The sequence below is a fragment of the Centropristis striata genome, chromosome 19 (genome assembly GCF_030273125.1).
Source record: "Centropristis striata isolate RG_2023a ecotype Rhode Island chromosome 19, C.striata_1.0, whole genome shotgun sequence".
In the NCBI taxonomy this organism is placed as follows: domain Eukaryota; kingdom Metazoa; phylum Chordata; class Actinopteri; order Perciformes; family Serranidae; genus Centropristis; species Centropristis striata.
Window position 1 is genome coordinate 29,698,629 of NC_081535.1, and position 12,983 is coordinate 29,711,611.

The 12,983-nt window shown below is 36.9% G+C and overlaps 1 protein-coding gene across 3 annotated transcripts in view; it reads right to left on the reverse strand.

Annotated features, from left to right (window-relative positions):
* LOC131991982 (seizure 6-like protein) overlaps positions 1-12,983 on the reverse strand; it is a 101,358-nt gene that overhangs the window by 23,284 nt on the left and 65,091 nt on the right. For all 3 annotated transcript variants that reach the window (XM_059357296.1, XM_059357298.1, XM_059357297.1), the window contains 5 exons: positions 8,756-8,951; positions 6,939-7,124; positions 4,915-5,086; positions 2,333-2,499; positions 251-445 (listed from right to left, as the gene is read on the reverse strand). In XM_059357296.1, the coding sequence (XP_059213279.1) occupies positions 251-445; positions 2,333-2,499; positions 4,915-5,086; positions 6,939-7,124; positions 8,756-8,951 (916 nt within the window). The remainder of the gene's footprint in view (positions 1-250; positions 446-2,332; positions 2,500-4,914; positions 5,087-6,938; positions 7,125-8,755; positions 8,952-12,983) is intronic.

The following is a 12,983-nucleotide window of genomic DNA, read 5'->3' on the forward strand; positions in this document are numbered from 1 at the left end:
AGTTCAAACTCTGATGATAATGCCTGTTTTTACAGTTTCCTTCTACAATAAACTGTATTTGTGGTGATTTATAAATGAAGAAACTATACTTTTAGGGTTAAATACAGTAAAGATACAATTTTCATGAATGCAGCTTGCCACAAACATGAAGCCTTTTATAGCAATATGAGGTTTTTGTGCAGATAATCTAATAAAAGCATGAAAAATGTTCTCTGATATTCTCTTCTCTCCCCCCTCCCTCACTGTTTACCTTTGCACAGCGGCTCCGTGTCATTCCAGTACGGATCCCTCGCACTGATGCACTCGATGACAGGCGGGCCTTGTTCCAGAGCGTGACCCGGGTCACACGTGAACTGAACCACGGCGCCGACGCCGTACAGCGGGTCGGAGGTGGTGAAGTTCCCGTTCTGCAGGTACGGCTCGTAGCAGTGGCCGCGCTCGAAAGCTGCAGCAGGGAAATAACAAGGAAAAACAGAATGAATAGAGTCTTAGAAATTAAAATTCTGTTACCATAAACAGATGCCAACATGATTTGGTTGCTTCTGCCTCAATATAATCACACGCATTCTGCAAAAAATCTTGCTTCCAATCGCAGAGATGATCCTCAGCATGTTGGAAAGGATCTTTTCAGCTCAGATTCTGTTGGACGGCCAGAAAGCAACTTGGCAGAGCAAGATGTAAGCAGAAACACAGAGCCTGCAATCCTCTGATTTGTTTACATAATTACACTGTAATTATAGAAATATAACACCGAGCTGCAGGTTTCAAGATGCCCGCTTTAGGATGATAACAACATGCAGTTTAAGGCAAAAACCACACAGTTTTTCTCATGTATAAAAATGTCTTATTTTGGTATATTGCATAAGAATATTGCCGATACTGGGGTCCCTAAACTTTGGGTAACCTTAGGGTCTGTAAAGAGTCTCCTCTTTACAGACACGCCCACTTAATGCAGTTTTCTCCTGCAGTAAAATGTGTTATTTTGTCGTATTTGAATCTTTGTCATCCTGGGGTCCCTAAACAGTCTGTGAGCTGCATAAATCGAGTCTGACTGGAAATCTGAGACTCTTGTGGATTCAATGAGCCCAATTTTCTTCATGTGTGATGATGTTAGTCAGTGAAACTTGAGCTTGAACTTGAACAGTTTTAAGGAGTTATAATAAGATTCAGGTTAAGATATAGATGGAGACACATATCTGAGATGTAAACTAAAAAATAAAATCCAATATAAAAGTCTCCTAATGATTAAAAAATAACAAATAAAACATGTAAGAGGCCCGAGGGGTCGGGGAATAAAACAATAAACCCTGAACAGTTTAAGGCAGAAACCACATAGTTTTTCTCATGCATTAAAATAATATTTTTGCCTACTGTATGTGAATATTTCTGCACCTGTCCCTAAAAAGTTTGTGAAACCCACAAGTCTCTTTACAGACACGCCCACTTTATACTGATAACATGCAGTTTAGTGCAGAAACAAAGTAGTTCTCTCTTGCAGCAAAATGTATTGTTGTGTCCTATTTTATATGAATCTCAATGAGTCTGTGAGCTGCATAAATCGGGTCTGACTGGAAAACTGAGACCCTTGCAGATTCAAGAAGTCCAAATGTCAATTTTCAAAGGAGCCCATTGACCTTTGACCTCAAGTTATCTGAATGGTCCTATGGGTACCCACAAGTCTCCTCTTAACAGACATGCCCACTTTATGTGAATCCCATGCATATAAATGTGTTATTTTTGCCTACTCTAGAAATGGTGTAGGTGAAAATGTGTGCATCCTGGGGTCCCTAAACAGTCTGTGAGCTGCATAAATGGGGTCTGACTGGAAAGCTGAGACTCTTGTGCACTCAGTAAGTGCAAATGGCAATTTTCAAAGGGGTCCCTTGACCTCTGACCTCAAAATATCTGAATGAAAATGGGTTCTATGTGTACCCATGAGTCTCTTCTTTATCTTATTTATGTTGATAACATGCATATAAATGTGTTGTTTTTTCCCCCGCCTATTCTACAAATGGTGCATGTGAATCTTTGTGCATCCTGGGGTCCCTTAACAGTCTGTGAGCTGCATAAATGGGGTCTGACTGGAAAGCTGAGACTCTTGAGGATTCAATGAGCCCAATGTTCTTCATGTGTGATGATGTTAGTGAGTGAATCTTGAGCTCAGTGTATAAAATGAGCTGCTGTGACCTCTAGAATAATCACAGCCTCATGAAACTTTACAACCACAAACTAGAGACCTAGAACATTCAGAGGATGGATGGCTGACACACTGGATTAACAATAAGGGGCTTTCTCAGCAGCAACACAACACAGGAAACCGGAGTTCCCGTACCTTCGTAGCGGATGTTGAACCCCGTGTTGTGGTTCGGCTGGTCGGTGATGAACTGGATCCTGACAGCCGGACCCTCGCTGATCACGCCCTCGAAGGGAATCTGTCCGCCCCGGCCCGAGTCGAACAGAACCACGGAGCCGGCGTCCAGCCCGCTCCACAGCACCAGCCTGCAGGGAGAGGAACACCTGCTACTCTCTGCTAGAAATATTAAATATTTTTACTGCACTGCATTCATCTGAAAGCTTTAGTTACTTTAAGATTTAAGATTTTTACACACAAAACATATAAAGAGCCTTTAAAATGGGATGTTGTGTTTAGAGCTGCTACAGTTTGTCGACTGATCTTGAAATTTTTTTTGATGATTGATGAATTTTTAAAGTGAATTTTTTGTAAATAAATGGCAGAAAATGCTGTTTTCAGCCTCTCAATTCTGGATATTTCTTTACTTCTCTGTTTAAACAAAATATATTTGGGTTATGGGCTGAGGCATAAGACATTTTTAACAATTTTCGGACATTTTATAGATCAATTGATGAATCGAATAGTCTAGAAAACACACAGACAATTACAAGTTTAAAAATAGTTCCAAATGAGCAGTTTTTTAACAGTTAAATCCTGTTTTTATAAGAATGCATGAGTAATAATAATCTAATGATATTACATGGTCGGCCATTATTTAAAAACATAAAAAAAGGTAAAAAAACACTGACTGAGCCAGATCTGTCCTCCTGCAGACATTTTTGGGTATTTTTAGATTCAGAGCTACATTTTATTTCACATATAAACAAGGTGACCAAAACAGCTTTTATCTCAGTTAGATTAGACTATTGCAGGTTTTTCTGGTCTTCCATAACAAAAATAATATTTTAAATACTTTTTTAAAAATCAGCTTGTTCAGAACTGTGCTGCTCGTTCTTTTTGAACAGGTTTTAATTCTATTTTTTAAATTATTTTACTTGTTGTCTAGAGCTGCTAGAATTAGTCGACTGATCTCAAAAATGTTTAGTAATCGATGAATGTTAGAGTAATTTTTTTCCAGCCTCTCAAATCTGAATATTCTTTACTTCTCTGTTTAAACAAAAGACTAATTGATGAATGGATTCAGAAATAATCAAAATGAGTTCCACCTAAAACAACATTAAAATCTTGCTTTTACAAGAATGCATGTTAAATAATGACCTTATGATATCATCTTTAAGTCACAGCCTGCAGGAACAGAAACTGTTTTCTGGATTATTTAAGAACATAAAACAAGTCAAAGCTGACTGAGACAGATCTGTCCTCCTGCCGACTTCTTATGGGCATTTTTTAGATTCATAGTTAAATTTTTACTTCCCATATAATCAAGGTGACAGCTTTTATTTTCTAAGAAACGTTGCCAAAGTCCGGCTATTCCAACCCTATAAACACTGAACAATTTATTTAAACTTTTATGTGAATAAGATTAGATTATTGCAGATTTCTTCTGGTCAAAAATCAGCTCATTCTGAACAGAGCTGCAAAACAGCATCTTTTTGAACAGATTTTAAGCTTCTTTTACTTGCTTTTAATTAAATGAATTAAATATCACAGACTGTCGTTTTTATAATCTCTCAGATCTTCTACAGCTGGCTTTTAATTCACACAATTATAGAGAAAACAGAGAGCAGAGCTTTATTTAAACTCTTCTCTTCTGTGAGAGTTTTTAAACTACAGCTGAAAGCTAATTAATTCATCTGGCTCATAATTAATGTGTTGTTTATTCTTCTCTGTCTCTGTTTTATACTGTCAGTTATATAGTTATCACCTTCTGTCATTATTGTCTCATTTTATTGCCCATTATGTGTTACATTTTTATTTTCATGGTGAAGCACTACAAGCTTCATCTCCTGCATGAAGAAAGAAGCTCTTTAAATGTAGTTTATTATTACACAGCAAAAACACTCACAGAGTGTTAAATTTTACACTTTTTCTGAGTTTATATATGTTCTCACGGATTCTGAGTTAAATTACACTTTGAAAAGTGTTAATATTTTAACTCTTTAATGGTGTTCAATATTTGACACCCTCGGTGTTTTATGACATGACGTAAGTGCACTTTTAACTCGAAACTGTGTCATTCCTTTTCACTTTTAGTGTTAATTTTTTCATACATCGTGTTATTTTATGACACATTAAAGTGTATTTTCAACATTAAAATCGTGTTATTCTCTTTCACTGTGAGTGTTCATTTTTTAACATACATTGTGTTACTTTGACACATTAAAGTGTATTTTTAACCCTAAAATCATGTTATTTTCTTTCACTAATGTGATAATTAACATTCGTTGTTTTGTTTTACGATACATTAAAAGTGCATTCTGTCTTTAGCCGAACATACAAGTCACAAAATCTGAAAATCAATTCCAACTGAAGTGAATCTAACTCAGGTGTTAATATGTAACAACGCTGGCAGAAGCTTTTTGATCACTGCAAGTGTTAAAACAACTCCAATATCAACACTCACCAACTCAAAATTATTAACACTGAAAAAGCAACACTACAGATTTCGCTGTGTACTAATATCAGAGTAAACACACAGAGAGACAGACGGGAGCTCTGACCTGTCAGTGGGCCCCAGGGCCAGTCTCTCTAGGTGCAGGTGCAGCCTCTGGTCCTTGGGGGCCTCCAGGGACCAGGAGCAGGAGCGGTCCTGGGTGGCGTTGGGCCCGTGGTGGGGGGACGGGGACAGGACCCGCCCCACTGTGGCGTTCTTCACGGTTCCTCCACACAGAGCTGCAGAGATGCAGGGAACAAGATTTCATGAGTACAGGTGCATCTCAATAAATTACAATATCATAGAAAAGTTTATTTATGTCAGTAATCAGTTCAAAAAGTGGAAATAACACATTATATAGATCCATTACACACAGAATGAAACATTTCATGTCTTCATTTATTTCTTTTCTTCTAATTATAATGATTATGGCTTACATTTAATGAAGACCTAACATTCAGTGTCTAAAAAAAAATTTAATATTATAAAATACCAATTTTAAAAACTATGTTTAATATGTAATATGTAAAGGCCTCTGAAAAGTCTGTCCATCTATATGACTCAATACTTGGTTGGGGCTGTTTGACCTGAACTACTGTACTCAATTCAATTGGCTTTATTGGCATGACGTAACATTAATGACGTAACAACAAAAGAGTACAACAGTAAGGAATATTGAAAGCAATATTTACAATAAATTACTATAATTCTATTATTCATTTTAAAAGAAAAGAGAAACTAATAACAATAAAAGAAAGCAATATTTACAATCATTGAATTACAATCAATATATCATTCATACAATCTAACTGTCCCCATACTACCTGTATGTGCTCTCACTGCTGTTAGTGGAGCAGATATCAAGAAAGAAAATATATAATCTGCCTAGCACCATTAAACTAAATTATCATGTCAATGCTTAAATAAACGATCACTAAAAAGAAACTACCAAAGTCTAAAATGCTGCAAAAAGTTCTGTGTGCAAAAGAAGTTCTGCAGAACTGAGTCGTGTTGTTGTTCGTTTGTTTCTCTTCCTTTTAGGGCTTTTATTTGTTTTACAGTTTGAGGTTGAGTTGTTTTAGATGGCGAGGTTCAGAGTGCATCAATATAGATATATTATTAATAGTTTAGTTGTTTAGGAGAGGGAAACAGGTCGGTATCAGCAGATACTGGAGGTTCTGCTATCGGACGTGGAAAAGTCGTTTTTTTATTCCACATAAAGCACTTTGTAATGCTGCAATGCGTTTCCGATTAATCCATGTTCATAAAATATTGAAATACTTTTGTACATTTGAACTATTTTTTTATTTCATAATTACCTATTCCTTAATTTAATCTATTTCTTGTACCTTTTTATGTAATAATCATATATACTTATTTTCTTAATTGTCCTATTGTCTCTACTTATTTTCACTCCTTTTCTTTTTATTTATTTACATTATTATTATTGATATATATATATATATATATATATATATATATATATATGTTTATGTTTGTAAAAAGATAAAAAATGCTAAATTAAAAAGTAAAAAACAAGATTGAGTGAAATTATTCAAGTGTTCTGTATAACATTTTGAAGTTTTTTTCATACGGAGTAAACTTTCAAGTTCTCAGGGAAGTAAGGCTGAAATGTTTAGCTGATTAATAAAAAAGAAAAGAAAGTTATTTTTCAAGGAGTTCTTCACTCACTGTGGAAACAAAATTTTCTTAAAGAAATAAAGGTAACAGGTGGCGAGTAGTTGAGGTAGGTAAAATAGGTAAAATTGCAGGTAAAATATCCCTTGAAAGCATAAATGCAAAACATCAGTTTGCAGGAAAACTTTGATGTGCATTTTATTAACCAAATGAAAATCAAAAACATCTGCAGAATCATCAACCTTTTACAGCTTAGAATTATCTAGTGGACCTTGGGAGAGGAAATTTGCACAAAAATCTGTTTCAGATCTTATTCTAGTGTGTTTGAGATTTGCCGTGAATTAAATATTTGAGGATTTGAGGACAGCGGTGGTTTGTTTTGGTGCCGTGGTGCTGACAGTGTGCAGGATGTGACTCTCGCCACAGAGGGAATCAGCTGTAACCGTGACTCACCTCTGCAGCTGGGCACCTTGCCGCTCCACACCGGCATCGAGGCGTTGAGGCAGGTGAGCAGCGGCGCCCCCTGCAGGTGGTAGCCCATGTGGCAGTGGAAGCGCGCCGTGCCTCCAGGCAGCAGGTCGAGCACCGACACCTCGCCGAAGTGAGGACGCTTCGGCAGCGAGCAGCTCAGCCTGAAGACTGAACACACAGGAAGTTAATGCAGCTGCATGTAGTGACAAACTGCTGCAAGAAATACTACTATAACAGGAATATAAGAATAAGAATATTTAAAAAAATACATCACATGATTAAACTTGAGAATAACATGATACACACAATGGTTAACTAAAAAAAGGTCTGAAAAAATTAAACTGTGATATTTTAAAAACCATTAAACATACGAAAAAGCTGATATAAATAAAAAAAAATGTTTATTACAGAACATGTCAATATATATATATATATATATATATATATATATATATATATATATATATAATAAAATAAATAATAATAATATACTTTTTTTAATAATAATAATAATAATAATAATAATATACTTTTTTTAATAATAATAATAATAATAATAATATACTTTTTTAATTAAAATTAAATAAAATTATATATATTTATATATATTCAGATTCATGAATATCCAATACATCATATATAATTAGTATAATAATTACTAATTATGTATGATATATTAAAAAAATAGATATTTTTTTATCCCATCTTTTGACTTTAAAAGGTAAAAAAAATAATTTCAATTTGCATATATATATATATATATATATATATATAATATTAATAAATAAATATAAATTATTATATATATATATCTATATATATATATATATTCAAGAATCATGAATATCCCCCACATAATTATTAATCATTTGAAAGTGGAGCAAGTAAAAATAAAAATCAATAAATAATAATACTTTTAAAAAATGTAAATAAAATAAAATTATATACATAAATATTTATTCAGGATTCATGAATATCCCTGACATAATTATTAATTATGCATGATATTTTAAAACCAATGACAATATTTTAAAGTAAAAACACAACAACAAAAAAACAACAACACATTAACTTATTTCTGACACTATTTGACTGATCACTATAAACATTTCACTGCAACTCGATAATAAGATAAAAAAAACTAATTTTAACTTGAACCTGTTTTACTTTTTGATGCCGCCATGAAAAGAACAACCTGAAAAACTTGTTGATTATTATTTTATTCTTGGTTAATTAAAGTCAGCTCCGGCAGCACTTCAGGTCAGTGTTTCTGTTTCTAATATCTGCGGATGGTCACCGGAGACATAAAACACCCACGGGTGGCTTCTAATTGAATTAATGGTGATTAAATAAGCTGTGGGTGCTGATATTTCTTCTCTGTTTGTGTTGCTTTTATTCCCCTGACGCTGGTTTTCATGCAGATCTCCGTCTCTCTGCTGCTGATGTAAGAGGATTAGATGGCGCTGATTAATAACACAGGTGGGTCTGAACACACACACACACACACACACACACACACACACACACACGCTCTATACAAACTCCCATATCCTCAGCCTCCTAATGAGATGAGAGCCAATTAATCAGAGCTCTCATCAGCTAATTCACACGACAGATTCAATCACCGTGCTAAGTGATTAGATGAGGAGATTTCTGATGATGTAATTAGTATGTATGCAGAGTGAAACAGGCCCTCAGGCCCTCGTAAGGAAGTCACATTTATTAGAATCTGAACGGTGTGTTTGGATATGTTTACGTACGCTGCTCTGTGTTGTGTGTGTGTGTGTGTGTGTGCTCACTCTGGTAGTGCAGTTGGAAGATGCCCATGCTGGCCTCGGGGGCGGAGCGGTAGTAGACGGACAGCGTGTTGGTGGGGCTGCGGATCACCTGACCCTCCACCAGCAGCGTGTGGTTGGCGAGGACCAGCAGGGCGCCGCGCTCGTCCGCGCTCCGTATGGAGAGCTGCTCGCCCTCTGAGAGGTTCACACTCTTCACCTGCACACACACACAAACACGGAGAAGTTCAGCCTCGAACACTCCTCCTCATCCTCCTCTAACATACACACACATTAGAGTCGTTTTTTAGGGGGAGACAGCAGGTCAACAGTAGATGTCACTGATAGGGCTTTTCGACCTGGAGCTGGTTCCTGGCCGGAGCCCTGTCAGTGCTCGTGTGGTTGGCAGTTAGTTCACCTTGCAAACCAGCTCCGAACCTGTTTGCTTTTCCCCAGGCTCCAGACCCACGTCACGCCAGACCCAAGTCTGAATATGTCTGCGCCTCATACCTGTCAAGTATCTCTTTTTGGCCGGGAAAGTCCCGTATTTTACCCTTCTTTCCCGCCGTCCTCCTGTATTAGTATTTTCCCGTAAATCTCCCGTGTTTTAACCGGGCCCGGGCGGAGTAAAAAAAAAAAAAAAAAACATTCCCAATCTGAGCTCTGTCACTAGCCTCGCAATGACTGCCACCCGCAGCAACCTACTACAGGTGCTGTAGGTGGCGGTTGTCGCGAGGTTAGTGTGTGACGTCAGATCAGTGACAACAATACACTGTATAAATTATGAACTTGGCGCGTCTCCGGTGGCAAATACAGGCTCAGCCCTCTGTTTTGTCCTTTCACTCTTAATATCTCTGTCAATAAAGGTATAAAATGCCCAAAAAAATACTTTTACATAAATAAATAAATAATGGACGTAGTCACCGTGACGTCACCCATAGGGTTCTGACACACTGCTTAATCCAGGTGTGTCTGATTATTGTTGTTGTGACAACTGAGGTCAGGCACACCTGGATTAATCAGTTTCTCCAATAATGGCAGACAGGAAACAAAGGAGCTGGCTGAACTTCAGGAAGTAGTGCAGCTGTGCAACAAGCCAATTGTAGTTTATAAGTGGTTGGTTTTTACAAGTGGTGGTTTTAGCTTTCTTGTACACCTGTCTAAAAAATGTAAGGGATACTGGAGCTTGGTTGGGATGGTGGGACTACTTGCAACGGGCGCTGGAAAATGTCCCTTATTTTCAAATCCAAAACTTGACAGGTATGCTCTGCCCTCTCCGCAAGTATAATAACAAGTATTATAACAACTTTACAACACATCTGTGCTGCTCATTTTAATCACTATAGACGCCGAATACATTCTTATTAACACCTAACTTAAGATGTTAATGTTGGACTAACAGTAGCGGGCTAGCGCTGGCCAAATAGCCTGCTAGCGCCTTAGCCCACTAGCGTTATCCCACTAACCCGTATCAAACACATTGCAGTTAGAAAAATCAAATAAATGAATAATACACATTTTTGTTGGTCTCTCTTAACGGCACCGAGTTGGTCGTGGTCTTGCTAGCCAGCTAACATTAGCGCGCTATGATCGACCGCCAACATTAGCACGCTAGCGCTAGCCCGTATCAATCACATTTCAATCAATAAATGAACGATACAGGTTTTAGTTTTTCTCTCTCAACAGGTCGAGTTGGTCTTGTTGGTCCGATAGCCCTGACGTAGCGGTTCGTGGTTCAAGACCAGCAAAGAGTTGGTGCCACTGTGGAACCTGTTTTCCCGGCTGGGAGCCGGTTCTTTGGCTGTGGAAGAAAGAGAACCGTTAGCAAGTAGGCACCGCCTCCGGTGGAAAAATCCTAAGAGAACTGGTTCAGCATTGTGTGTCAACATGTTCTGTAATAAACACAGAATAAAACTGACTTAATGAACCCATGAATTGAACCTATTAATGTGTATCAGGGTTCAGAACATCAAAGGCCATGTTCATAAGTTGTTGCAGCAACAAATTTGGAACAAGTTTGTTGCACACAATTACCACTTAATTAGGACATTTTTAATATCTAGAATGAATAAAAATCTTTATTATATGAGTATATGAAGTTTATTCACATGTTTATTTATGTGTCATAAGTTGTTGCAGCAATATTGATACCATTTGTTGCACAAATGCAGCTCACAGACTGTTTAGGGACCCCAGGATACTCAAATATTCACATGCAGCATTTTAGGAAAAATCACATGCATGAGAAGTTTCTGACAAGATATCATGCCATGGTTGGTACCAATGGATTCATTAGGTCTTCTAGTTTCCTATGACGTCAGTATCTTTACCATCAGCTCCTCTGAGAGACAGTAATGTTGTCCGAAGACGTGGGCGTCCTGCTGCGGTTTAAGAGGTTCAGATAAAAGATGAGAATAATTCTTGTTTCCTTGTTTATTATTCCCTCTTTTTCATTTGGCTTTTTATCCTGCAGATATTGCAGCTGTAAATAAGACTAAATGGTTCTCAGGCTGCTGTTAAAAGACACAATAAAGAGCTGTTTGTTATTATTACCCCTCATTAATCTGACACACAGAATATATCCAACACAGTGAGCCTAGTTTAAAACGTAATGATAGACCGAACAATGATGTGAAAATGTAAATATTTAGTTTTGTTTTGAAGTGAATCAAACCAGCATCAAACCAGTGACTTGTTTTGTTCAATCAGCACCCTCTCATCACGATTCTCATACAGTCATGGAAAAAAATATTAGACCACCCTTGGTTTTTTCAATTTTTTGTTCATTATAATGCCTGGTACAACTTAAGGTACATTTGTTTGGACAGATGTAATGATGACAACAAAAATAGCTCATAAGAGTTTAATTTAAGAGCTGATATCTAGACAGTTTCCATGGTTTTCTTGCAAATAATCAAAGTCATTATGAAGAAAACCATGGAAAATGTCTAGATATCAGCTCTTAAATTAAACTCTTATGAGCTATTTTGGTTGTTATCATTATATTTGTCCAAACAAATGTACATTTAGTTGCACCAGGCATTAAATGAACAAAAAACTGAAGAAAACAATGGTCTAATAATTTTTTCCATGACTGTATGTGACAAAGAAAAGTATAAATTCGTCTCATTTCAGAAGGTTGAGCCAGTAAATATTGATCAGTTTGATGTTAGATTGATATAAATGCACATATATTATGTTTTGTTTACTTTTGGAGGCAGCTCTGCATCCCTACAGCGTCATTAAAGCTTCTGCAGAAACAAACGCTGACAATAAACTTAATAAAGAAGGTTTGAACTCTGCTGCTGGATAAACAGCTCAAACTCTGCTGCAACTTTATTTTCCGTCTTAATCTTCTCGTTCAGATTCAGACTCTGTGCTCCTGAGTCCTTGTTAGGACCCGCACCGCCGCCGCCGCGTTTAATTTGCATCGTGATGCTGCAAAAATTCCTGTGTGACCAGAAACAACAAGCCTGCAGCTCTCGGTCCCCAAAATGTGTTGATGGTTGTCTCACCTCAGAGAGACACACAATCCATTTTGTCATTTTGTTTGGTAATATATGAAATCTGTGTGCCGCACCAATAAAACTGTCAGCTGAAATTACATTATGATTGTGTGGGGGGGCTTGTTTTGCTGTCTTTGTGGAAACCACTTTCCGATTTTAATCACTGTTGTGAGGACTTTCTGCACAGTGAGGCCATTTTGGCCGAAAGAACAGTTTTAAGGAGTTATAATAAGATTCAGGTTAATATATGGATGGAGATACATCTCAGATATGTAAAATGAATTAAAAAAATCCAATATAAAAGTCTCCCAATGATTAAAAAATAACAAATAAAACATGTAAGAGCCCTGAGGGGGTGGGGAATAAAACAATAAACCCTGCTTCTGCTTGGTCAAAAATTAAAATATTAAAAAAAGGAAAAATGCATAGTTTAAGGCAGAAACCACATAGTTTTTCTCATGCATTAAAATGATATTTTTTCCTACTGTATGTGAATATTTCTGCACCTATCCCAAAAAGTTTGTGAAACCCACAAGTCTCTTTACAAACACGCCCACTTTATACTGATAACATGCAGTTTAGGGCAGAAACAAAGTAGTTCTCTCTTGCAGCAAAATGTGTTGTTGTGTCCTCTTGTATGAGAATCTTTGTGCATCCTGGGGTCCCTAAACAGTTTGTGAGCTGCATAAATCGGGTCTGACTGGAAAGCTGAGACTCTTGAGGATTCAAGAAGTCCAAATGTTCTT